The sequence below is a fragment of the Syngnathus leptorhynchus genome, chromosome 15 (assembly GCF_054491065.1).
Source record: "Syngnathus leptorhynchus isolate UIUO chromosome 15, UIUO_Slep, whole genome shotgun sequence".
In the NCBI taxonomy this organism is placed as follows: domain Eukaryota; kingdom Metazoa; phylum Chordata; class Actinopteri; order Syngnathiformes; family Syngnathidae; genus Syngnathus; species Syngnathus leptorhynchus.
In genome coordinates this window covers 565,120-585,827 of record NC_141209.1, presented here as the reverse complement: position 1 = coordinate 585,827, position 20,708 = coordinate 565,120, and the positions used below count along the sequence as shown (strand labels likewise).

The window sequence follows — 20,708 nt, the reverse complement described above, 5'->3', positions numbered from 1 at the left end:
GTGCTTGCTTGCTTGTGTTATGTGGTCTTGTATTCCCAAAACAGCAAGGAGACACACCCCTGTTGCCCAGTGAGGGAGAGAAAGAGAGTCTTACTTAACAATGGAAAGAGGAAGTTGAGCTACTGTGCAGGACATGGAGAGGAAATGCTAAGATTGTTTTCATCTGCACGTCCAGGGTGTGTACCTCACACATGTATGCCATGAACATGTTCCACTTGACTGACTCTTCCAAACATACTAAACAAGTCACCTTGTTAACTGTGATCGTAATCCAAATCAGACACATTTAATAATGACACAAAGTACTGTCGCACCTCTAAACAGAACATGTTCATTTCTTGCATGTTATATCTGCTTCCAGCAACTAAAATGAGCATCTTCTCTCAAAGGTCTTTTAACCCTAACCATGTCCTCCTCTGAATTCATTCTAGATGTACAATATGGATGACCAAAAAAAATCTGCTGAAATAAAAGCTCTGATCTTCAAAGATGGGGGCTCGCTCGGTTTGTTACTTTCCCATGCCATTCCAAGACTGTCACGTAGTCATGAACGTTAGCAGCTCAACAAGAATATCGAACTTACCTATGACTATTCTCAGATGTTTGAGCCTCGTTAGGACGTCCTTCTTTGGATCCAACACTTTCTGTGTTGACTTTCTGACGTCCCCATGAGGCTTTTTGGAAAACATCCCTGAGGCTGGAGACTCCAGGAGTAAATTTGACACAATGAGAAAGCGCTAGCTCGAAAACCTAGCAATTTAGACAGACAGCTTCGGCTAGCGTTAATCTTCCAATAATAACAACAAGCCAACGTCTCCCTCCTGCCTAAACTCACTCACACTTGGTTCCGATTTTAGCACTGATCCGGCGTATTGCTAACCCGGGTCCAAATGGACACCGTTTATTTACACCGAGCCCCATAGTTGGTGGACCGCAGTGGGTATAGCATCCATCCATTGCATCTCCTTTCCACATCCACAGCAGTGTGCAGCCTGAAGGCTCTTGGAACTACTGAGCTAAACTAGCTAGCTAGATAGCGAGCTCATCACTCAGAAAACATCATGGCGGAAAAGGGAGGGGGCTACAACATAATGGATAAAAGATTCATTCAAAAAGAAACACACTCATTACTCTTACTATTGTGGATATGTGTGAGGATTGCAAGGAAATGGAACATATTTTACACCGGAGACAAAAATGTCTTTTTTTTGTTACAGGGACTCAAATATACGTATCGCCTTTCGAGCGCCTTCAGCCACTGTTGAACTCTGGGTAATGTAGTAAAAATGGAAATTTGCAGCGCTGTCAACGCGTCGTGATTTTCATCGGAAAACTACATTTCCCAACATCTTCAAGTTGATTCCAATAGAGATTTGTTTTTAGCATTTCTCAGGCTCCTGGGCAGCATTTAGGGTAGGAAAAATACATTTTATTTTATTTTCCAGAGTATTAACAGTGCTGGAACAAACCTCGATAGGTTTTTATGTTTAAAGGTCGTAAATTGGTATTTAAATAATAGCAACAAGTCTTTCTGTTTCCAGCTAAACGTGCTAAAGGCTAACATTGCGATCTGTTGTCATGTTTATCTTTTGCCAGCCACATAGTTTGGCGAGACTTGCAATATGGACGTATAAAGCGATATCAAAGTCAAAAACACCAAACATTAAATCAAACATTTAATCATCATATTGCAATAGGAATCAGCATTATTTTAGTCCACCCAATCCACTTTTCAAAGCAAAAATGGAAAACGTGTCCATTAAATTGAACATGACAATATATTGAGGGTTAGCCGTGGGACGACCTTTCTTCTACTCTCGCAGAGATTTGCTGCTATGCCAGTGCATCGTGACCGGCAGAAGAAGGAGGGAACTGCAGAGGAGATGGAGGTTGAGGACCAGGAGCAAGAAGGATCCAGTTCTGAGGAGGAGGATTCCGAGACGTCCTCTGTGTCTGAAGATGGAGACAGCTCTGGTAAGATGTCAGGTGCAGTTGTGTACTGAAACAAAAATACATGGCAACAACTACAAATGTGTACATTTTCTATGTCACAGAAATGGATGAGGAGGATTGCGAGCGAAGAAGGATGGAGTGTTTGGATGAAATGTCAAATCTGGAGAAACAATTCACTGATCTCAAAGACCAGTAAGAAGCAAATGTTTGGCCAGAAAAAGCAGTGTGAAATGATCAATATTTTGTGTGTGCGTGTAGGTTGTATCGGGAACGTCTCACTCAGGTCAACAGCAAGCTGGCAGAGGTGGAGGCCGGCCGTGCCGCAGAATACTTGGATCCTCTGGCGGTGCTGCTGGAGAACATGCAGGTCCGCACCAAGGTGGCAGGTAGGTCATCTTAACGTGTCACTCACTGGCTGGGCCCCCTGTAGTCAGTCATATGTGGTGTCTTTCAGGCATCTACAAAGAGTTGTGCCTGGACTCTGTGAAGAATAAATACAAGTGTGAGATCCAGGCAGCGTCCCAGCACTGGGAGGTGAGCAAGAGAAGGCGCTCACACTTTTCATGTTTGGACACAGACACTGTATGTTTGTATACAGAGCGAGAAGCTGCTTCTGTTTGACACCGTTCAAAGTGAACTAGAGGAGAAAATAAGAAGATTGGAGGAAGACAGACACAGCATAGATATAACATCAGGTAATGGTTGATGTATGAAACATTTCCTCCTCGCCACACTTAGCCTCAACAATACATGTTTTAAAACTACTGCTCCTTCCACTGATGAAAAAGAAACATTTGCCCTGTATTTCTCATCAGAGCTGTGGAATGACGAGCTATCGGGAAAGAAGAAGAGAAGAGATGTCTTAAGTCTAGATAAAAAGAGGAGAAGACCTTCAGTTGTGTCTGATATCCTTTGGCTGTCAATCAAGACATGACTTTTTAGAAAATGTCCAAATTGCTTTGAACCTTAACCTTTCCTACGGCCTTATATCGTCTACATGCTTCCCGACTTGGACATCCTGGAGGACTGGACAGCTATCAGAAAGGTTTGCGAGTGGCGGGAAGTCCAAGGTTTAGTTGACCAATGACGTCAATTGGCGTGCGTGTGTTGTCATTCAGGCCGTCGCCACCCTTGGCCCCCACAGAGGAAAGGTGGAGTCCGCCGACAGCTCCGCTTTCCCCTTCAGAGCGGACAGAAGCCGACCTATTCTCAACTGCTGAGGCATAGCGACACGCCGCTCTTAAGAACGCAGACGCAAAACATCGTGTGAAATTTGACAGGGACACCAGCTGCTTACGAACGAACGAACGTACCCTGCGGCCAACTTCTGCGCAAGACGAAAGAAACCCTTTCGACCACAACACAACCGAGATCGGTTAAGGTCAAATTCTGCATTTGATTTGGGTTCATCTTTCACTTCATTGACAGGACAGACTTAACTCCAAATATGGGCAAAATGACAAGTATCGCAACAGAACAAGCTTTTGGAGGCTTGCTCCAACCACTTTTCAGGGTGCCCTGAAAATGATGAGACATTATTGTCCCTTGCCGGGACCTGACACCGAGTGACACTGCTCGTGCTTCAAGAGCTCTTTCTATTTGGCAACATTTACAAATGTCAAATAGGCATGTCACACTGTCTAATCCTAACACCCACCATAAGGGTGGAAAAGCCTCACAGTAAGTGAGTCATTCTTACCAGTATTTCAGGTCAACTCGCTACTCTTGGCAGCTTTTTTTTTTTTTTTTTTTACAAAGCGCATACTATTACACATAGACATGATATCATAGAATGTTTTGATTTTGTCTGAAATGAGCACTTGTGAATATTTTCTACTCACAAGGGCCTTAAAACTTATGCAGGGAATTGATGTTTGTGAAGCTTTTGAATTTTGCCAAATCAATAGTTTTATTTTATATTGATCAAATTAATTTAATTGGAGTTAACATGTATTTTTTTGTACAGTTTGGTGGTGATTGCATTTGTTACGCATTATTCCAAAAAAAGAGTTCATGGGAAAAGCAAGTGATTGATTGGTAGCAGATATGAACAAATAATGACATTTATTTTGTCTTGATTGCTGATGTTTGTAACTTTGGGATTTGTTTTTCATACAATCTGTAAAGTGTTCCAGAGGATGCATTGTTTTTTTTTTATTAAAATGATTTTTCTAGCCTCACACTGATGAATTTAGATTTCCAGTCTAATAGAAAGTGTAAAATTACAAGGCTAAATGTATTGTTGACATGGATTTTGAATTCAACGGAACTTGTGATAGTCTGACATAACAACATGACCTTGTATAGGAGGAAAGTCTGGAATAAATAGATTTCATTTGGCCTTTTAGAGACATTTGCCAGTATGCCCTTGGTTCAATTTCAAAACTTGCACTGGGCGGAGCTCATCATTATGCAGCGAAGCATCACGGTGGAGAATTTGCTTATCATGTCTTTGTCACAGTCAAAGTTCTGGGCTTGAATCATTTCACCTCCCGCCTTTTGGTGGAGGCTTTACATGTTCAAACACATGTTTTCTCCATGCGCTTTGGTTTCCTCCTACATTGCATCTTCCAAATGAGGAAATGCTCAATTTTAGCTTGCGTTGTCAGAAGCAGCCACAAATCTCAGGTACTTGATAACAACCCTCCATCGACATTCGTTCCAGACTATTTGTGCGTGTTACGGAACGGATCTTTGCTCATCTTCTGATTGTGGCACAAAGGGGAGGTTCTGCTGGGGCGTGGGGGGAGCCATGGAAGGAGGCGAAAGGCCATCAGGTGGAGGAGGCCGCATCGGTGGTCCATAAGAAAGCGGGTGAGGAGGCGGAGGTCCGCCGTGAGGGTAACGAGGAGGGAACATCATTCCTGGCCGAGGAGCCCACACTGAAGAGGGCAGAAAGGTGGAGAGAGTCAGCTTGGCATTTTAGGTTCACAAAAGGAAAAGGATTGCTCACTTGGCATCATGGGAGGGCCTCTGGGAGGGAAGAATTCAGGAGGTCCAAAGGGTGCTCTTCGAGGAAATGGACCATCTATGGGGCCCATTGGCAGTCCGGGAGGTGGTGGTGGTGGTGGCATGCCCATTCTCAGAGCAGGTTCAGGGGGAAATCTTCCATCACCGGGACCAGGCTGATGAAAAAGAGTCAACAGTATAGACAGACCACGCATAGATTCACACATATTGCCATGTAGTAGACACACACACACACACCTCTCTGTGATCGTATTCAGGTCCGAGGCTGTTTTCTCTACTTGTAGCATCTGGAACAACGACGACGCACACAAAAAGGCACCATGAAACCGCTGGCGAAGACACCCACATCCAGAAAAATGAAAGAACCTGTTGTGTCTGTAGGGTGGATGGGTGCCAGGGGCCCAGAACTCGGAAGACCCCTTGGATGAAGAGGACCCATTACTCCCGGGGGAGGACCAGCGGGTCTCCTGTAGATTGGACCTCCAGGTTCAGGATACATATAGCCTGAAAGACAGCAATGCAAATAGAGTTTCAAAATAGTTGAGAGGAGCAGTTAAAAGATACACACCTTGATGGGGGAATGGCCCAGGGGGTCCCGGTGGGGGTCCCGGTGGGGGTCCCCTGCGATCTCTTTCCCATGAAGGAGATAGCGAGCCACTGTCTGAATGAGCAGCTCCACTCTGCTCTTGCTCTCCTTGGCCACTATGGGGGCCGATTGGAGCACGGGTAACTGAAGAAACAGTCAGAAGAGACGGGGAAAAGTTGAGCAAAGCGGACAATCGCTGTGTATTTGGGGAGACGCACCTCGAGGGGAAAGTCTGCTTAAAGGCCCCTCAACGAGTGTGGGAGGTGAGAGTAAAGCTCGGTTTTCAGAGGCAGGTCGACCCAAAGGAGAAGGGCCGTACGGCAATCTTTCAGCTGGAGGAGGAGAAGAGCGAGGGGAGGTCAACGTCACAATTGGTTTTGAAGGCTGGAAAATGTCAAGTTAAGGGCTACTATCATTTATGGCCAGGCCTGAATCATGAGTTGTTGTGTTTTTTTTTATTATTATCTTTTTATTATAATTTTGTTGAAACACCATTCAAAAGCAATTTCCGAAGATTTTTTTAATGTGATTTTTATGATTGATGTCAGATATGTTCAAATACTAACGACTACTTCATACGACTGCTGACCTCGGAAAGGTAAAGGTCTGGCCAGGCTGTCCAAGGCCAACGGATCTTTATCGAGGGTATCCATCTTAAACTGTGTGTCTGTAATCCTGTAAACGAGAACAAAGATGGAAGTCGAATTTGGAATGGATGAAAGTGTGTCGCTGAGGGTCACTAGTGATTGTTACTTTTGCCTGAGGAGGGCGTTCTCTCTCTTGATGTCTGAGAGTTCTCTGTCTGCGGCTCTTGCGGCAAGCTGCACAAAAACACGTCGAGATTCCTCGTCATTTGACACCGACGCACCGCGTTGTCGGAATACAAACCCAATTGTTGTGAGCCTTCTTCTCATGGGCCGATATCTGGGTCTGATACGACTGTTTGGTTTTCTCCAGCTCCTCTTCCATCTCCCCAGCGCGAAGTCTGAAGCCACACAAGTGGGTGGAAGGTGGTTGTTTTTCGAGATACTTTGTGCCAGCCAGCCGGGCGGGCGGGCGGGCGGGCGGGCGGGCGGGCGGGCAGGCAGGCAGGCAGGCAGGCAGGCAGGCAGGCAGGCAGGGACTACCTACTTGTAGTTGTTGAGTTCTTCCATTGCCAAAGCAATGTTTTTGTCTGCTTTATTCAATTTGTCTTCTTTCTGCAGACGCTCCTTTTCCTCCACTGTCAACAACCTGCGCGCGCACAAGCGAAGCCAGGTGAAAGGCTACTCTTAATGAAACGAGAGGCGCCATTACCTGTGTAGTTTGAGCTCATTCTCTTGATACATTTCAGTCATGATCTGGAGTTTCTGTTGCAGTCGCTGGACCTGAGCAGTATTGGAGGGAGGACAATAAATACACAAAAGCACACTCATTGGCCTTGAGTTGAACTACCTGTTCAGAGTAGTGCTCCGTGTCAGCTTGCATAGATAAGCGCTCACTCTCCAACTCCTTAATGCTCACTACAAAACAATGCAAATGAAGCACGCCCATCACGTTGGAATCGCAATCATCTTGGCTTGAAAACACAAAGCGTACTCACCTTCCAGGTCCTCTTTAGCTTTGACTTCATCGTTCAGTTTGGCAAAGACTCGGTCCTTGTCTTCATCAACTGATTTGAGGTCTGCATTGAGCTACACGTGCACATCAGCGAGTCATCGTAAGCGGTGTGTCACTTTCATGAGCTCCTTCAGCAAAGTATCCCTACTTTCAGGCATTAGATGTTCATTTACCTTAGCGGCATATATAAGCTTTTGGACTTTCTGGAGATGGACTTCAGAATCGGGGGCATCGACTTTCCTATTCCTTTCCGCTCCGGCCGATGTTTCACCTCCATCCCCCTCGAGATCGGCATCCCAAGCTTTGGTCCCCAGCAGCCGATCGGTGAGGGACTGGAAGCAAAAGTGTTTGCTTCTTCAAAGTTTGCAGACGAACGCAAGCCACTTTCACGTCAGGACTCGAGTCCTACCTTGATACGTTCGTCCCTGTTGGCCACATCCTGCACCATCCCACTGTGAGTCAATTCATAGCGCCTCATCTCCTCCTCCAGTTCACTCACTCGCTCTGCCCAACCCTCCACCTGTTGCCGTAACTGCAGAAGGAAGAAAAAAAAAAAAAACATTTCAAAAATACCCAAAGACAGACAGACAGACAAGAGAGCACTTTGTATTTCGCCCTACCTGTGTGTTGCTCTCCTTGAGCAGAGTATTTTCTTCTCCAGATGTTTCCATATTCTTCTGAAGTCTCTCACTGTTCATATTGTACACTTTAATGGTTGTTTGAGCCTAGGGGAGTATGAAAGGCAGAAGGGACATTAGCCAAGGCAGGAATATAGGATACAGCACACATACTGCTGACAACAATCCTTTCTTTATATGGAGTCGGAGGTCACCTGTTGTTCTTGTGATTGGAGCTCCTTGGCTTCCAGTTCCATTGCTTCCATGCTCTGCTCAAGCAGTGTGACCTTGGAGGAATGAAAATAGCACGCTACGTCCTTGTTCTTGATCAGCTGGCAGGAGAAAATGTCTCTTTTACCTTTTGTTCCTGTTCTAGTCGGCGAGCTCTCTGCTGATCCAACTGGTCCTTCACTTTTTGTAGACTTTCTTCTAGTTGACTTGTATTAAGCTCTAACTGTCGGGCTCGAACCTCCAGATCAGCCTTCTGGGTTTGAGCTACGGCGCCACTTTCACTTAATGAGTTCTCAAGCTCATCGTACTAAAAAGTAAAACAAAAAAGAACAAATCAAAGAAGTGCTTTGGCAGGGATGTAGCAATTCATCAAAGGTTTGACTGAATGGCTACAATCCCAAAGACAAAAGAAAAAGTTGGAAAAATGTAGTATGAACCTCTTGTTGGCATTTACTGAGAGTTTCTAGGACTTCACACTTCTCTTCAACAAGTTGTGCCACCTGCTCTGCCATCCACCACTCTTTACCTGGTAAAGGGAAATGAAGGTACAGATAAGAATTTGTAAACGCTAGGGTTTATTCTATATTTCTGTTTAGGTAGAGTATTTGGGAAATTAGAGCACTGGCACTGACAGAAGACATTTTCTCGATGCAAACATATCAATTTGAAAAAGTGGGAACTTACGGCGATACAATCTGCTTTTCACCTGTGTTGAAATAGACAGAAATTGATTTGTTGATATTGATATATTTCAAATGGGAACAAAATTACGGAAACAAGTCATTTCTGTGTGCTGAATACTTACAGAGCTGTAACATCTGCAGCTGAACAATAACATTGTCACCAGCCCCACCAGACTGGAGATGATCATTAGTTCCCATTGGATTCCATAGAAGTCAGGCCCGGGCCTTATGTCATGGGGCAGTAATGACACAACCTGCAAAGTGTGGTTACAAATAGAGATAGTAATTGCACTCTCCCCTTATATCTATGGGACCTAAACACTACGTCCGTCGGTATTGTAAGGCTGTTGCTTGCAATCGAATCTGAAAATAACTTTGTTACAATTGCTTTCGCAAAGCACAGACATTCATTGCATATGCACGTTTGTTTCATGCTGGAAGTAAACATGAGATTCTGCATAGCAGCAGTAGGCTAACTATTAGCAGCCACGTCCGTTTTGGCACAGACATTTCAAAAGGCACTTCTCTACAACACAATATACATTGACAGTGGCATATATGACACCCGTGTGGTCAATACTGAAATATGGAAATATCATAGCAAGTTCGATGACAACGACCCGTCAGCTGTGTGACGCTAGCACAAAATGCTAACAAACCCTGCCAATCAACGTACGTCCTTGACTTGCTCCACGGCGACACCATAGTACATTTCAACAGTCGACTTCACTCCGCTGCCCAAAGTGTCAGTTGCCGGGTGTTCCGCCATTCCTAGTTTCGTTCATTTGATTAATATTTGAATATTAATCACTAAAACTGGCATAAGTAGCCGGGTAAGCCGTGCGCCAACATCCTATTCGCTGCGCTGGACTAAACCAATCGACCTTTTACTGGGGGAAGATGGTCATCGAAACGTCTTGCCATTCACCCATTTAGAACAGCTTCACAATTATATCGGCCAGAAATTAAAACGTAATCTTCATTAAAGTTACGACGACCAAACAAGCCACAAAAAAGAAGCTTGACTCAATTGTACAGGCACTACAAAATGATTGCGTAGCCTAGTGTAATGAATGGTGGAGCCGCAACGTCACCAACTGTAAAATGCCACACTGGCACTTCCAAATGACGGAAACAGATGCAGGTGTCATCGAACAACAACAACAACAACAACAACAACAGCAGAACCTACATGTGTGCCATATGCGTATAGGCTGCGATGATATAGTTGTACAAAATAGCAAGCTTCACTTCCACTCAGGCATAACCTGAGCAAACTGAGCATACTCATTGGTCAATTGTTGAAGTAAAAATAAGTCACCAAAACCATTGTACTGTCGTCCATTTCATAGCCACTTCATCCACTTCATGGATCAAAAAGCGTACCTTCATTTTAGGCCATTTGACAAAGTCCGTTGCACCTGTCGGCGAGGATGACTGCTTCTGAATTTGATCCTCAATCAGCATATCCTCAGTCTTCATGGTCTCTTGGTCTTGGCGACATGCACCGACGCAACTTGTCTGACCTGTATTAGGAAACGTGGAAAATGAACTGAAGAAACTGAATGTCAGGTCAAATGCATTTGGAACTGCAGTGATGGTTGCTCTCCTCTGAGGCATTGTATAGATCGATCATACGTAGTAGTATGTAGTGAATGTAGTTACCTGTACCTTGAGCATTTACTCTATTGATGTCTGATTTTCCGGTGTGGGGAGTGTCTCTTGCTCTCTGCAGCAGTATTTCTAGTTTCTGAATGGCAATAAGGGTTCCCGTCCTTTCTTTGTCCTCTTCCGGCGCTTGCAAAGGTCTCACGCTCGGAGCATACAGCCTCTCTCGGTGCTCGCGCAGAATCGTCTCAATATCCGACGAGACCGATTCATTATGATCTTGATCTGCGTGGCCGAGGATGTCGTTCAAATGTTCCAATTTCTTCCGGCCTAATAGCTGAGCTAAAATGGTCGTGTCTTCTGCGCTCATGCGATCTGGGAGAGTCTCACTGGGGGTCGGTCGGTGGGGCTCTGCTGTATTCAGAGAATCGCTAGGAGAATTCCGGGATGCCGGATGAAAGTTTTGATCACTCTTTGTTGTGGAGTCCACTTTACGTCGGGGACTCTGAGGGTCCTGTGACTTTGACATGTCATTTGGTTTCCCATCAAACCCTGAGGGTGATTCTGTCAACTCTTTTCTTGTCCTTTGGCTATCATCGTGGATTTTCTTCACACATGCTCCATTCACAGTTTTTGTCTCGTCTAAAGCGGTCTGAGCATCTTTCTCGTGTAAATGCGTTTGGTGTGTCAGATGGAAGGAGAAATCCGGCTCAATGTCCTCTGGGGCGATATTTTCCTTCTCTTCTTCATCCTTCTCATCTAACTTGTCCAGCTGCTCCTGCTCCTTGTCTAACTCTTCTACCCCCTCACCACTCACTTGGTACTTGTTCTCGGCATACTTTTCCATTTCGTGTTGCCTCTCTTGAAACTCTTCCTCTCGGTCCTCCTCTTGCATCTTCTGCACCGAGGCCTCGGCGCCGTCACTCTTCCGCCCTCTTTCGAGCTCCACCTGCTTTTCATCTTCAAGGTCCTCTTCTTTCCCCTTGAGTTGCTCATGCTTTTTGTCATCCGTTTCCTCTCCGGTCTTCGGCTTGTGCTGCTCTTCAAGCACCCTCTGCTTCAAATCAGGAGACGTTTCCTGCTTCTCCTCCTCGTCTGACTCGTCATCCACCTCACGGTTCTTCTCCAGCAACTTCCTGGAGCCTTTCTGCTCATCGTCTTCAAACTGCTCCGCATTGTCCTCCTTCTGCATCAAGTCACAAACTCCTTCCTTTATCCTACGTTTGGACTCTTCCTCGTCGTCCTGCCGATGGTTCTCGATTGACTCTGGCCGCTTCCTCTCATGTATCTGCTCCATCTCTCGGACCTCTTGTGGTGATTCAACTTGTGACTCTTCCGAGATTTTGAGCTTTTCACTGGATTCATGTTCCTCTATGTGTTTGTGGTGTCTCTGGACAATTTCCTTCGGCTTCTCGAGCAACGCTGTAGAGGCTTCCTCTTCTTCTATAGTCTTCATTTGGTGCATTTTCTCTTCCTCATCCAAGTCTTTATATTTGTCATGGTTAAATGTGTCCTCTTCCTTGTTGGGTCCAAGAGAAGTCACAAAGCTCCTTTCTTTTAAAAAGTTGAAGGCAGATATGAATGAGCTTTGGAGGTAAGGGCCTTCCACATCATGGGACGGACGTTTTCCTTTGTCCAGCTTTTGGTGTCTACTTTGAGCATCTCTCAAGTGCTCTGAAAGTAATTCCAGAGGACTGCCTTCTTCTTCTGCTTCTTCTTCTTCTTGTTTGTTATCATCGGTGACATTCTCTTGTGTCACACTTTTCAACCGCTCCTGGCTTTTTGCTTTCAACTCCTCCTTGTCCATATCCTCTTGATTATCTTCTTGAGTCTTTTTGTCATTTCCCTGACTGTCATCTTGTTCTGATTCTTTTAGTATTTCCTTTTTCGACGGTGGGGAGGAGCCACTTTCTTGCCCTCCGCTTTGCTCCATCATAATGGTTCTTTCACGTTTCCCGTCCTCGTCACTTGATAAGTTAGATTTGTCCACGTCGTCACCTTGATTTGTGAAATCAGGCAAAGTTACCTCATCATTGCATGGAGCATTGAGCATTGAGGTGACATTATCCTTATTTGCCAAATGGTTGTTTCTTTCCTCGTTAGCATTATTATTGTCTGTTCTCTGGTTTTGAGGAGGGTCGCCCTTTTGATCAACCCGAGAAGTGTCATCTAAGTGGCTCTCCTTGCCGTGGACAGATGGCACCCTATGGTCAGACTCTGCGTCCGAATCACTTATGTCGCCTACCTTGTCGTCTTCCCCGAGGGCTAAAATGTTTCTGATCCCCAAATCAAACCAAGAAGCGGATTCTGTTTGTTTGCCATCCTTGTCAACTTCTCCTCGTATGGTCTGACTGGCGTCTGGGTCGTTCAAGCCAAAGCCAAGTGTTCGTGACAGTCCATTTCCAAGCCAACCCAATGTCCCCACGCCGTGACTCGTCTTCTCTTGTGTCGCTTGTGTTTCTAAGTCCAGATACATCTTTCTGCTTCTGAAGTTCTCTCCCGATTCTGTTTCCAAGTCCGGTTGTCTTTCATCCTCCTCCTTGATTTTTTCCTCACCTCCAAAGCCAAGCCATCCAGACTCAACAGCTTTTCTGTCCTGCTCTCCTTGGTTTGGATCCTTTTTGGTGGCAGAAACTGAATTTGGTTGACTTGTCAAGCCCAGCCACCCCGTCAGTGAAGACGGGAGCAAATCTTGTCCCTGCATCAAATGCTTCTTCTGTACCTGGGCTGAATTTTCAGCTTCTTCCGGTTTCCCTCCAGCTAACCACCCCGTCACTGAAGAACTGAGCCAGGAAGAGGCAGGAGACCCACCTTTTTCCTTCAGTTCCACAGCGCTTTCAGGAGATTTCGCCTTCGTCTCGGCACCGCCAGTGTGCTCATTTTCAGTCTCTTCTCTTGATGTGCTGTGAGATTCCCAAGAGGAGTCTTTAGATGTTGACGGAGTCCTAGCATTTGTATCTTCATTGTAATGGTTTGTTTCACTTGTGTCAAGCTCCTCAAGTGGGCTCTTCAGATGAGAGTCTTTGTTTTCAAGCTCCTCATCATCAGCGTTCAAATGACTGGAGTCAATGGGATAGCCAAGGTGATCCAGACACAGAAAATCAGACTCCTTAATGAAAAGAGCATATGCAATTTAGATGGGAAAATCTTCCACATTTATGATGACACCATCAAGTAAGTCAATACCTGTGTTGCAACTACTATCTCCTCAGTTGCAATTTTTTGTTCCTCTTTGACAGCTTCTTTTGGAAAATAGCCAGACCGTTGGTTGATCTGAAATCAGAGCAAAGCGGTTCAGTCGCCCAGATTGAATTCCAAATCAGAGCAGAGATGCTCACGGACAATAACTAAACGTACGCTGCCAGACCAAAGATTGCTCCTCTTCCCAGTCAGTTTATGATGCACAAAGATGCTTTCTCCTTGCCGGAAAGTCAGAAAACGACAATCCTTTCCGTGGTGGTCCCTGACGGCCCGCACCCTGCTCATTTGACCTCAACACATCAAGTACAGACAAATAAACACACCAAAAAACAAACACATCCAGCACCTATCACTGTGATCCTATGAAATAAAGTCGACATGAAAAAAAAAAAAATGTGCGCACTTTCTGGTTTCGTACACCATTCGCAAGGTTAGTTGGGCTCCAACTTACTATAACACTTTGGATCTCCACAGACTTTAAAATCAGACAGTAATCCACGGCTCAGTTGTGGCAAAAACACGAAAAATACACTTGCACTCCAGACAAGAACGCTAAGCTGCGAAAGAGTCATTCTTTATGTTTCCTTTCCACAGAACATACGCCTTTTGAGCTCAAGCAGTTGACATTTGCCTGCCTCTGTTCTTAACACTCAGCAGCGGCAGCGGCAGCAGCAGGTCATGAGAGCCGCGATTAGATCTGGGAGAATCATTAACGTTGCGGGAAGACTTTATTTTCATTCCAAGTAGCCTAACCCAAAGTGTGTTTGTTTCGTTGGCATGGCTTCACTTCAAGTCAAAATGAATGAAATGAATATTAATGAACAACTCAATGCTTTTAGACGAATCACGTACAATATTTATTCTATGACGGGGACAAAGGTTTTTAGACTTTGCCCTATTCTGGACAAAGACAACAACACACGTGACACTGTCTGTCTGCGCGCATAATGATGATGTCATCAAAACGCGTTCGTCGGCAAGATGGCGTCCCAAACGAAATAGTGTTTTCCTACGCCCACAAAAGACAAGATTTCTTTTCCTTTCTGAAGAATTGTATGTGTCGTTTAAGGTTTGATACACGTCGTCACACAACATGAAGTCTGACGTGGAGGATTTAATGCCGCGGCTGCTGCCCATTGAGTCCGCCGGAGACGCTTCAACGCTTCTAAACCTGGATGGTCCGCCGAGAAACCCCCAAGAGTATCTTCGACAAGTCCAGTATGCCTACTTTTGGGTTCCATTGTTGAACATTCGATTCACGTCTGTCTACTCGTGACAGACTCATTGCTCTTCCTCTCCCCATCAGGTTAGAGGCATCGTTGTGTCCAGAAGTGGTGGTCGCTCAGATTGACCCCAAGAAGTTAAAGAAGCAAACTGTCAACATACCTGTGAGTGACATGTGCTGGAATGGATGGACACGAATTTTTGCGAGCATCAACTGACGTGTGTTGCAGGTGGCGGAGTGCCACGCTGCTCCAGCTGGTTTCTCTCCTAGCCTAGATTGGCAACAGAGGCAAGTCAGCCATTTTTCCGATGTTAGGCAGGTGAATAAAAGCAACGACCTACGGTATCCATACCGAAATCTGCATCCTCCATTGAAAGGCTTCTGACCTTTTCAGAGTATCGCAAAGAACAGACAACACTGGAGCAGCCACTCTCTTGATGCCAATGTCGTGATGGTGAGAACAATGATTTCCATCTCTTTTGTTATTGTGCACCACTTATGTCATGCACCTATGTTCACGTGCAGCCAAAGCAAGCAGATGAGGAGGGCTGGAAGAGGTTTTGTTTAGGAGAGCTGCTCTATCAAGGTGCTTTATCCTCGCAGACAGAGGCTGATGCAGAAAGCGGGCTGGACTACAGCAAGGTTGGATGAAATAACGTTATGATTCCTCTGCGTGGAATTGACAAGTCTTTTTTTTCTTTCTTTCTTCCCCACCAGGTTGGCTTCCCACCCTTTCTGAGCATTGTCAGCCGATTCAGCCAGGTAGGTTTCGGTCCAAGCCGCCGCTATTCCGAATCAACATTCCGCTCTATGGATTTGCTTTGTCGGCAGTCCGCCGTGTTGACAGTATTGGACGTTCTGATCAATTGGTTTGAAGAAAGAGATTTTGGGCCCCAGTTGGTGAGTCGGTGCCTCTGTGGAACATGCAAGATACGGGCTATAAAGAAAATGCATTGTCCTGGCCTTCCTAAGTACTCCATATGAAATGGGGCTCTTCTCCCCCCTCAAACGTTGTCACAGGGCCACTGGTTGTATGCGCTGTTGGCCTCTTTGGAGAAACCGTTGCTTCCTGAGGCCCATTCTTCAATCAGGCAGTTGGCAAGAAGATGTGCTCATCTACGTAGTCAGCTGGTAAGATGTTCCCAATGTCGTAAGAATAGGTACTTGTGTCAAAATGACACTGTTGATTTACTGACCTGCTTTCTGTAGACGAGTCAGGACGATGACAACTTGCCTGCCCTCAATCTTCTCATCTGTCTGGTAGCGAGGTAAAGTCACATCTTGATGAATTACTTACTCACGTGAAGCATGAGGAAGCAAGGGAAGGAAAAATTCCAGCTTCCTGATAAGTGAAATCATTGACTGTTAAGCTCTTGGAGAAAAGATATAAAAACAAATGTTCACTTGTTTTTTCTGTAGATACTTTGAGCAGAATGACCTAGCAGACCAGCCCGAGTAAAGTTTTTGTTGGGTCGGGACATTCCGGATGACGGATGGACGACCGGACGTTACACTGCAGACAACTGGATGGGCGGGCCTCCTGTCGATGAAGTCGTGCGGCTAGCTGTCAGACCACTAATGTGTCTTTTGGTTATTTTTACATGAGCAGCAAAGTGTGTTATCACAACGCAAAATGAAGCAGCGGTGACAAGCACCTTCAGTGGAGTGTATCATTTGTCAACACATCTGTAGCCAACTAAGTCAAGTACCATGCAAGTGTGACGGTGCAGTGGAGCCTCACAATGCATATTTGCGTAACCAGAAAAAAAACAACAACACACGCTTGCTAATTTGCGCACTTTAAATTTGAAGCAGGGTGGCTGATACAAAACAATGAAATACATTTTCAAAAAGCAATAAATCACAAACCACAACCATGACATGGATCAAGTGACACAGTAGTCACAACAATTGAAAACAACCAGTGTGTGACATATGTCATTGGCATGGTAACACGGAGTAAGATGGAAAATGGGCCGTCTTTTTACAACCACCCAAAAAAGTCAAAAATATTCTTTTAAAAGATACCGACAGTTTGAAACATTTTGAACGGGTCAAATTAGAGACAACAGAGCTTTCTTGCATTGCGGGACGGTTACATATTCTTGTGTCATAAAATCAATTGAGCAAATCTAGGGACTTGAATTGAACGGTGTTTGTTAATGAACCAATCGGATGTGTGATTAGGTTTGACTCGATTGGCCCGCAGCCCCGCCCTGCCCAGCCCAGCCCAGCCCAGCCCAGCCTCTTTAGGAGACCAAATAAAACGGGAGGCCTTTTTAGCGCCTTTTGTCCTTCCTTTCTCTGTCCTTATTCTCCCTATCACCCCGAGCGGACTTGCTCCTGCCTTCGTCGCTCTTTCTCTTCCTCCCTTCCTTGCCCCCACTACTCCCTCCTTTCTTGCGATGACTCCTGTCCTCTTTCTTCTTGTCCCTGCCTGACGGCCTCTTGCCGCGCTTGCCGGCGTCCCGACTACCACCGCTGGACGAGGAGGTCGACGAGGAGGACGAGGAGGAAGAGCGGCTCGAGGCGGATGAAGACGAAGAGCTTCCGCTGGAAGAGGAGCCGGAGGAGGAAGAAGAGGAGCTGCGACTTTGATCGCGGTCTTTCTTTGACTCCTTGGCCTTCTTCCTCCCCCTTGCGCCGCCGCCGCCTTTGTGGTCCTGGAGGATGGCGCCCTGGGGAACCTGCGAATCGGGCTGAGGCTTGACGGCCGAGCCGTCCCCGGATTGCATTTGCTCGGCCGGATCGGGGCCAGCGGAATGGTTGAGCTGGTTCGAAAGAGTGGGCGCCGGCTCGCGCTCCTCTGCTTTGGAGGCCATTTGGGGGTCGGCGGGCAAGGACGATGCCGCGTCCCCCGGGTTGAGATTTGGGGGGGCGAGCGGAGCGCTGCCACTCGCCTCTTGCTGGCTCACTTCCATCAGAGAGGCGATGTCAGTCTTTTCCCTTTCAAGGTCTGCCGGGCCGCCCTCTTTACTGTGTGTATCCTGCTCCATCCTATGGCTGTCCCCTTGTTCTTTGCCTGCCTCCACCTGTGATAGTGGACGCGGCTCCTGACTTTTCTGCTCAGCGCCCACCTCTTTCTTCTCCTCACCTTCCTTCACCTCATCCCCTGCCTCCCTAAACTCCATGGCCTCGTCCTCAATTAAGCCTTCCCTGCTGCTGTCCCCTGCTTCCTCCGGCTCAACTTTCCCCGTGAGCTCTCTCGCCTCCCCCTGTTCTCCATCCACCCCTTTCTCCTTCTCCTCCTCTTCCTGATCCTCATCGTCATCATCCTCCTCATCTTCCTCCATGCGTGCAGCCCTCTTGTTACCTGTCACCTTGTCTACCTGACCTGCTGGCTTACCCTCCGCCGAGTGGTCGTTCCGTGTCGCTGCGGCGTTGCCGTCCTGGTCGCGGTTTAGCTGTCGCCGTGGTCGGGACTCCATCTTGTTGATGTGTTCCGTGAATGCTTCGCGCCTTTCTTCAAACACAACTGTTCAAAAAAACATCACCGTTAGGGCACAGGGCGGCGGGTGTGCGTATTGACGACAAGTTCAAAGAACTCCATCTGACCATTGAGTTTCTTGGTGGAATCATCGAGGAGTTTCTGGGTGGCGGAGCACATCTTCCCGGGTCGGTAGAAGATGTGTGGCCTGGTCTTGGTGCGAATGAATTTCACCAGGAGGTTATTGTGGCTGGTCCACTCCTCTTGCTGAGCACAAAGGAGAACACGGCAATCATGAAGTGAATACAACATTCGTGATCCGAGACGATTTGTCTTACCAACTGAGCCAATTCCACTTTCTGTTCGAGTAGTCTCAGCTCAGTTTGCTTGGCTCTCCTCTCCTCAAACAACTCTCTCTTCTCGCTCTCCAACTTCTTCTTCTCAACCTCAGCCTGGACCTCAAGCTTTTGTTCGATCTCAGAGCGCCGCTTTTGCTGTGAGGGGGGGGGAAAAAAAAACCATGCTTAGTTGGAACAATGTGTTTGTTTGTTTGTTTTTTATAACAAGCAAAACACTTACCTTTTCTGTGCAAACATTAGACTCCTGTTTAAATTTTTGCAGGGTCCCCATGAGCAGGCCGAACATGCGCCGATTCCTGACCGAAGAAACGAGAATTCACGTGACTGTCACTATCGAATATTCTGTTGAATCAATTCAGTTGTTCGATCGAGTGATTCATTCCAATACATTGAGCTTTGACGTTTCATGAACAACCTTTTCCTGTTACTGTGGGACAATTTTGAATGAACTGAATGAGCTGTGTGCATCCCACCTCTGTTTTCCCTTCTCATCCATGGTCTGATCTTGAATGAGGTCCCGGCGTGTTCGTTCTTTGGAGGTAGCTACAACTGACGACTGCAACGCCGGCTGCGAGTGTAAGAAAACGAGAGGTAAACAACCAGTGAAGCCTTCTTTTCAAGCCATGCAGTCTGGTAGTGTTTGCCAGCGCTTGAACTCGCTTGACCTTTTTGACATCATCGTCATCCTCGGCGTCGCTGTCGTGACGCACATCTCTCCTGGCCCTCTGGTCGCCTGCCAGCCTGCGTACGAAAACACGTGAACACATCAGTGATTCTGAAGCGACATTGGGAAATGTGAGATAACCGAGCGCGTCACCTCAACAGAGCACCCTCGATGTCTCTCTGCTTGGCAGGGGGGCCGCCGCCGCCAATGTCGGAGAGACTGCGTCTGAGGATAAACAGATCATGACTACATTGTATTCGTATTGTAAAATGCTGATTGCTTTGGTCTCGGACGCAGACCGCAGATGTGTCCGAGTCTTATAAGTATTTCAGGAAGTATGTTGAGCCGTGTTATGTATGTCAATGTATTTAAAACAATTTAAGATCAAGTAAAAAGTAAATAAAGCCAAACACATGTTAGTTCATTGGATTGAATACATGCACTCGATGGTCACGATGGTGCCACCTCTGTCTCCATGTGAGCCAGGAAAACCCCTGAAATGAATGCATTAATTGTGTTCAAGTTTCTCCTGGGCATTACCTGAGCAGGTTAAATCCTCTTCCTCTACCTCCTCCTCCCACTGCTGCAACTCCGATGCCTGCCATGGGCCCACCGAAGCGGCGCATCTGGCCCGGTCTGAAAAGACAAAGAGTCAAGTTACCACAGAGAGAGAGAGTTTGTGTCTCAAATTGACTCCGATCCATCTATACGTATATATCTATATCTGTCTAAATGTCTCATTCAATAGTCCTTCTACCAAACAATGAATCATTCCCAGGCCTCCACTCGGGAGACGTAATACGTCGATTACCCGCAGACTTAAAAGACTATTTGCATTCGAAGCGTTTCTTCTGGTATTTCAGTGAAACGCAAGCAGTAATATCACATTTATCTTCAATTTGTATTGCAAACAAGGAGCTTAGCAAGCAATGCCGCGCAGGGGTAGCTTTTGCTCGCTAGCTAGCACAAGGCTAGCACACTCCCACCCTCAGCAATGGACAATGTGCTCGTCAAATCGACTGCATAAAAGACACAAAGTTAAAATTCGGAGGTTTTACCTGGATTCATTGGGATCTCGCCCCGTTAATTTACGAATATTATCATCAACATTTCTCAAGCCTTCTTTGGCTTTTTCAATCTGGTCTTGCAAGCTCCGCACCGCTACCGCCATCTTGCCCTCCTCCGTTAGCAAAGCGCCGATCACATGTGCTTCTTCTTCTACTACTATTGTGGGATTTGGCTTCATAGAGATACACAGAAACACTAGAGAGACTCTTTAGCGGGTTGAGGACGTGCAGACCTATGCACCATCTTGAACCGGGAGTCACGGGAAATGGTCAAGTATGGTGACCGCACTAAAACATGAAAGCGGTAGTATTCGTAGCAAGATTTATTAACCGGTGCCACTGCATGGTTTTTAGTGCCATGTAATAGTATCATAAGAAATAAAATCGAAATCAAACCAAATTGTTTACTTTTCAAATCTTCGCTACAATGTACCATATAGGAATTTTCTATCATACTAATTAGCTGCAATTTGGAATTAGCATTCCATGCCAATCTTAGTTTGAATCATCATCGAAAT

The 20,708-nt window shown here is 46.2% G+C and overlaps 5 protein-coding genes across 18 annotated transcripts in view; 2 read left to right on the top strand and 3 right to left on the bottom strand.

Moving 5' to 3' along the window:
- The window catches only part of ralgapa1 (Ral GTPase activating protein catalytic subunit alpha 1), a 31,941-nt gene extending 30,687 nt beyond the window's left edge, over window positions 1–1,254 (bottom strand). For 7 of the 10 annotated variants that reach the window (XM_085932168.1, XM_085932159.1, XM_085932161.1 and 4 more), the window contains exon 1: window positions 584–1,253. In XM_085932168.1, coding sequence (XP_085788294.1) covers window positions 584–689 — 106 coding nt within the window. In that variant the 5' untranslated portion in view covers window positions 690–1,253. Of the gene's footprint in view, window positions 1–583 lie in introns of all 10 variants that reach the window. The other 3 variants (XM_085932166.1, XM_085932167.1, XM_085932169.1) reach the window with 2 other exon arrangements.
- On the top strand, window positions 1,055–4,133 carry brms1la (BRMS1 like transcriptional repressor a). Its single transcript, XM_085932178.1, has 10 exons — window positions 1,055–1,272; window positions 1,384–1,413; window positions 1,824–1,974; window positions 2,055–2,145; window positions 2,212–2,339; window positions 2,408–2,487; window positions 2,552–2,648; window positions 2,769–2,858; window positions 2,934–2,998; window positions 3,072–4,133. The coding sequence occupies exons 1-10, from the start codon at window positions 1,198–1,200 to the stop codon at window positions 3,171–3,173; spliced, it is 909 nt and encodes a 302-aa protein (XP_085788304.1). The 5' UTR covers window positions 1,055–1,197; the 3' UTR covers window positions 3,174–4,133.
- On the bottom strand, window positions 4,001–14,955 carry mia2 (MIA SH3 domain ER export factor 2). 5 transcript variants are annotated; one of them, XM_085932172.1, is made up of 26 exons: window positions 14,835–14,955; window positions 13,605–13,738; window positions 13,434–13,520; window positions 10,305–13,356; window positions 10,026–10,165; window positions 8,762–8,893; window positions 8,641–8,662; window positions 8,394–8,482; window positions 8,084–8,263; window positions 7,941–8,012; window positions 7,729–7,833; window positions 7,518–7,640; window positions 7,282–7,440; window positions 7,092–7,182; window positions 6,944–7,011; window positions 6,806–6,876; window positions 6,641–6,742; window positions 6,398–6,494; window positions 6,263–6,330; window positions 6,099–6,184; window positions 5,728–5,841; window positions 5,492–5,653; window positions 5,290–5,427; window positions 5,161–5,210; window positions 4,907–5,078; window positions 4,001–4,835 (listed from the first exon to the last, which is right to left on the bottom strand). In XM_085932172.1, exons 1-26 carry the CDS (start codon window positions 14,881–14,883, stop codon window positions 4,633–4,635), a joined length of 5,766 nt encoding a protein of 1,921 aa, XP_085788298.1. In that variant the 5' UTR covers window positions 14,884–14,955; the 3' UTR covers window positions 4,001–4,632. The 5 variants fall into 5 exon arrangements, with proteins under 5 accessions (XP_085788298.1, XP_085788296.1, XP_085788297.1 ...); XM_085932170.1 differs by lacking the exon at window positions 14,835–14,955 and adding an exon at window positions 13,900–14,230; XM_085932171.1 differs by lacking the exon at window positions 14,835–14,955 and adding an exon at window positions 13,900–14,230 and having other exon boundaries at window positions 10,311–13,356.
- Window positions 14,413–16,876, top strand: gemin2 (gem (nuclear organelle) associated protein 2). Its single transcript, XM_085932179.1, has 10 exons — window positions 14,413–14,666; window positions 14,755–14,836; window positions 14,903–14,992; window positions 15,068–15,127; window positions 15,199–15,315; window positions 15,391–15,435; window positions 15,505–15,573; window positions 15,694–15,804; window positions 15,883–15,941; window positions 16,093–16,876. Exons 1-10 carry the CDS (start codon window positions 14,542–14,544, stop codon window positions 16,130–16,132), a joined length of 798 nt encoding a protein of 265 aa, XP_085788305.1. The 5' UTR covers window positions 14,413–14,541; the 3' UTR covers window positions 16,133–16,876.
- On the bottom strand, window positions 16,461–20,449 carry pnn (pinin, desmosome associated protein). Its single transcript, XM_085932176.1, has 9 exons — window positions 20,182–20,449; window positions 19,664–19,759; window positions 19,277–19,348; window positions 19,125–19,200; window positions 18,933–19,027; window positions 18,680–18,755; window positions 18,439–18,594; window positions 18,229–18,367; window positions 16,461–18,148 (listed from the first exon to the last, which is right to left on the bottom strand). Exons 1-9 carry the CDS (start codon window positions 20,367–20,369, stop codon window positions 16,953–16,955), a joined length of 2,094 nt encoding a protein of 697 aa, XP_085788302.1. The 5' UTR covers window positions 20,370–20,449; the 3' UTR covers window positions 16,461–16,952.
- Between the last annotated feature and the right edge of the window lie 259 nt (window positions 20,450–20,708).

Excerpts from the sequence above, each read along its gene's own strand:
- brms1la (XM_085932178.1), top strand. The coding sequence starts at position 1,198 with ATGTCTTTTTTTTGTTACAGGGACTCAAATATACGTATCGCCTTTCGA. Across the intron at positions 2,146-2,211 it reads TTCACTGATCTCAAAGACCA|GTTGTATCGGGAACGTCTCA; the intron begins GTAAGAAGCAAA and ends GTGTGCGTGTAG. Across the intron at positions 2,340-2,407 it reads GGTCCGCACCAAGGTGGCAG|GCATCTACAAAGAGTTGTGC; the intron begins GTAGGTCATCTT and ends GGTGTCTTTCAG.
- mia2 (XM_085932170.1), bottom strand. The coding sequence starts at position 14,020 with ATGACTCTTTCGCAGCTTAGCGTTCTTGTCTGGAGTGCAAGTGTATTT. Across the intron at positions 8,663-8,761 it reads GCTGCAGATGTTACAGCTCT|GTGAAAAGCAGATTGTATCG; the intron begins GTAAGTATTCAG and ends ATTTCAACACAG. Across the intron at positions 7,183-7,281 it reads AGCTTATATATGCCGCTAAG|CTCAATGCAGACCTCAAATC; the intron begins GTAAATGAACAT and ends GTGCACGTGTAG.
- gemin2 (XM_085932179.1), top strand. The coding sequence starts at position 14,542 with ATGAAGTCTGACGTGGAGGATTTAATGCCGCGGCTGCTGCCCATTGAG. Across the intron at positions 14,667-14,754 it reads GAGTATCTTCGACAAGTCCA|GTTAGAGGCATCGTTGTGTC; the intron begins GTATGCCTACTT and ends TCTCCCCATCAG. Across the intron at positions 15,436-15,504 it reads TTGTCAGCCGATTCAGCCAG|TCCGCCGTGTTGACAGTATT; the intron begins GTAGGTTTCGGT and ends CTTTGTCGGCAG.
- pnn (XM_085932176.1), bottom strand. The coding sequence starts at position 20,369 with ATGAAGCCAAATCCCACAATAGTAGTAGAAGAAGAAGCACATGTGATC. Across the intron at positions 18,756-18,932 it reads GATGAGAAGGGAAAACAGAG|GAATCGGCGCATGTTCGGCC; the intron begins GTGGGATGCACA and ends TTCTTCGGTCAG. Across the intron at positions 18,595-18,679 it reads CTAATGTTTGCACAGAAAAG|CAAAAGCGGCGCTCTGAGAT; the intron begins GTAAGTGTTTTG and ends CCCCCCTCACAG.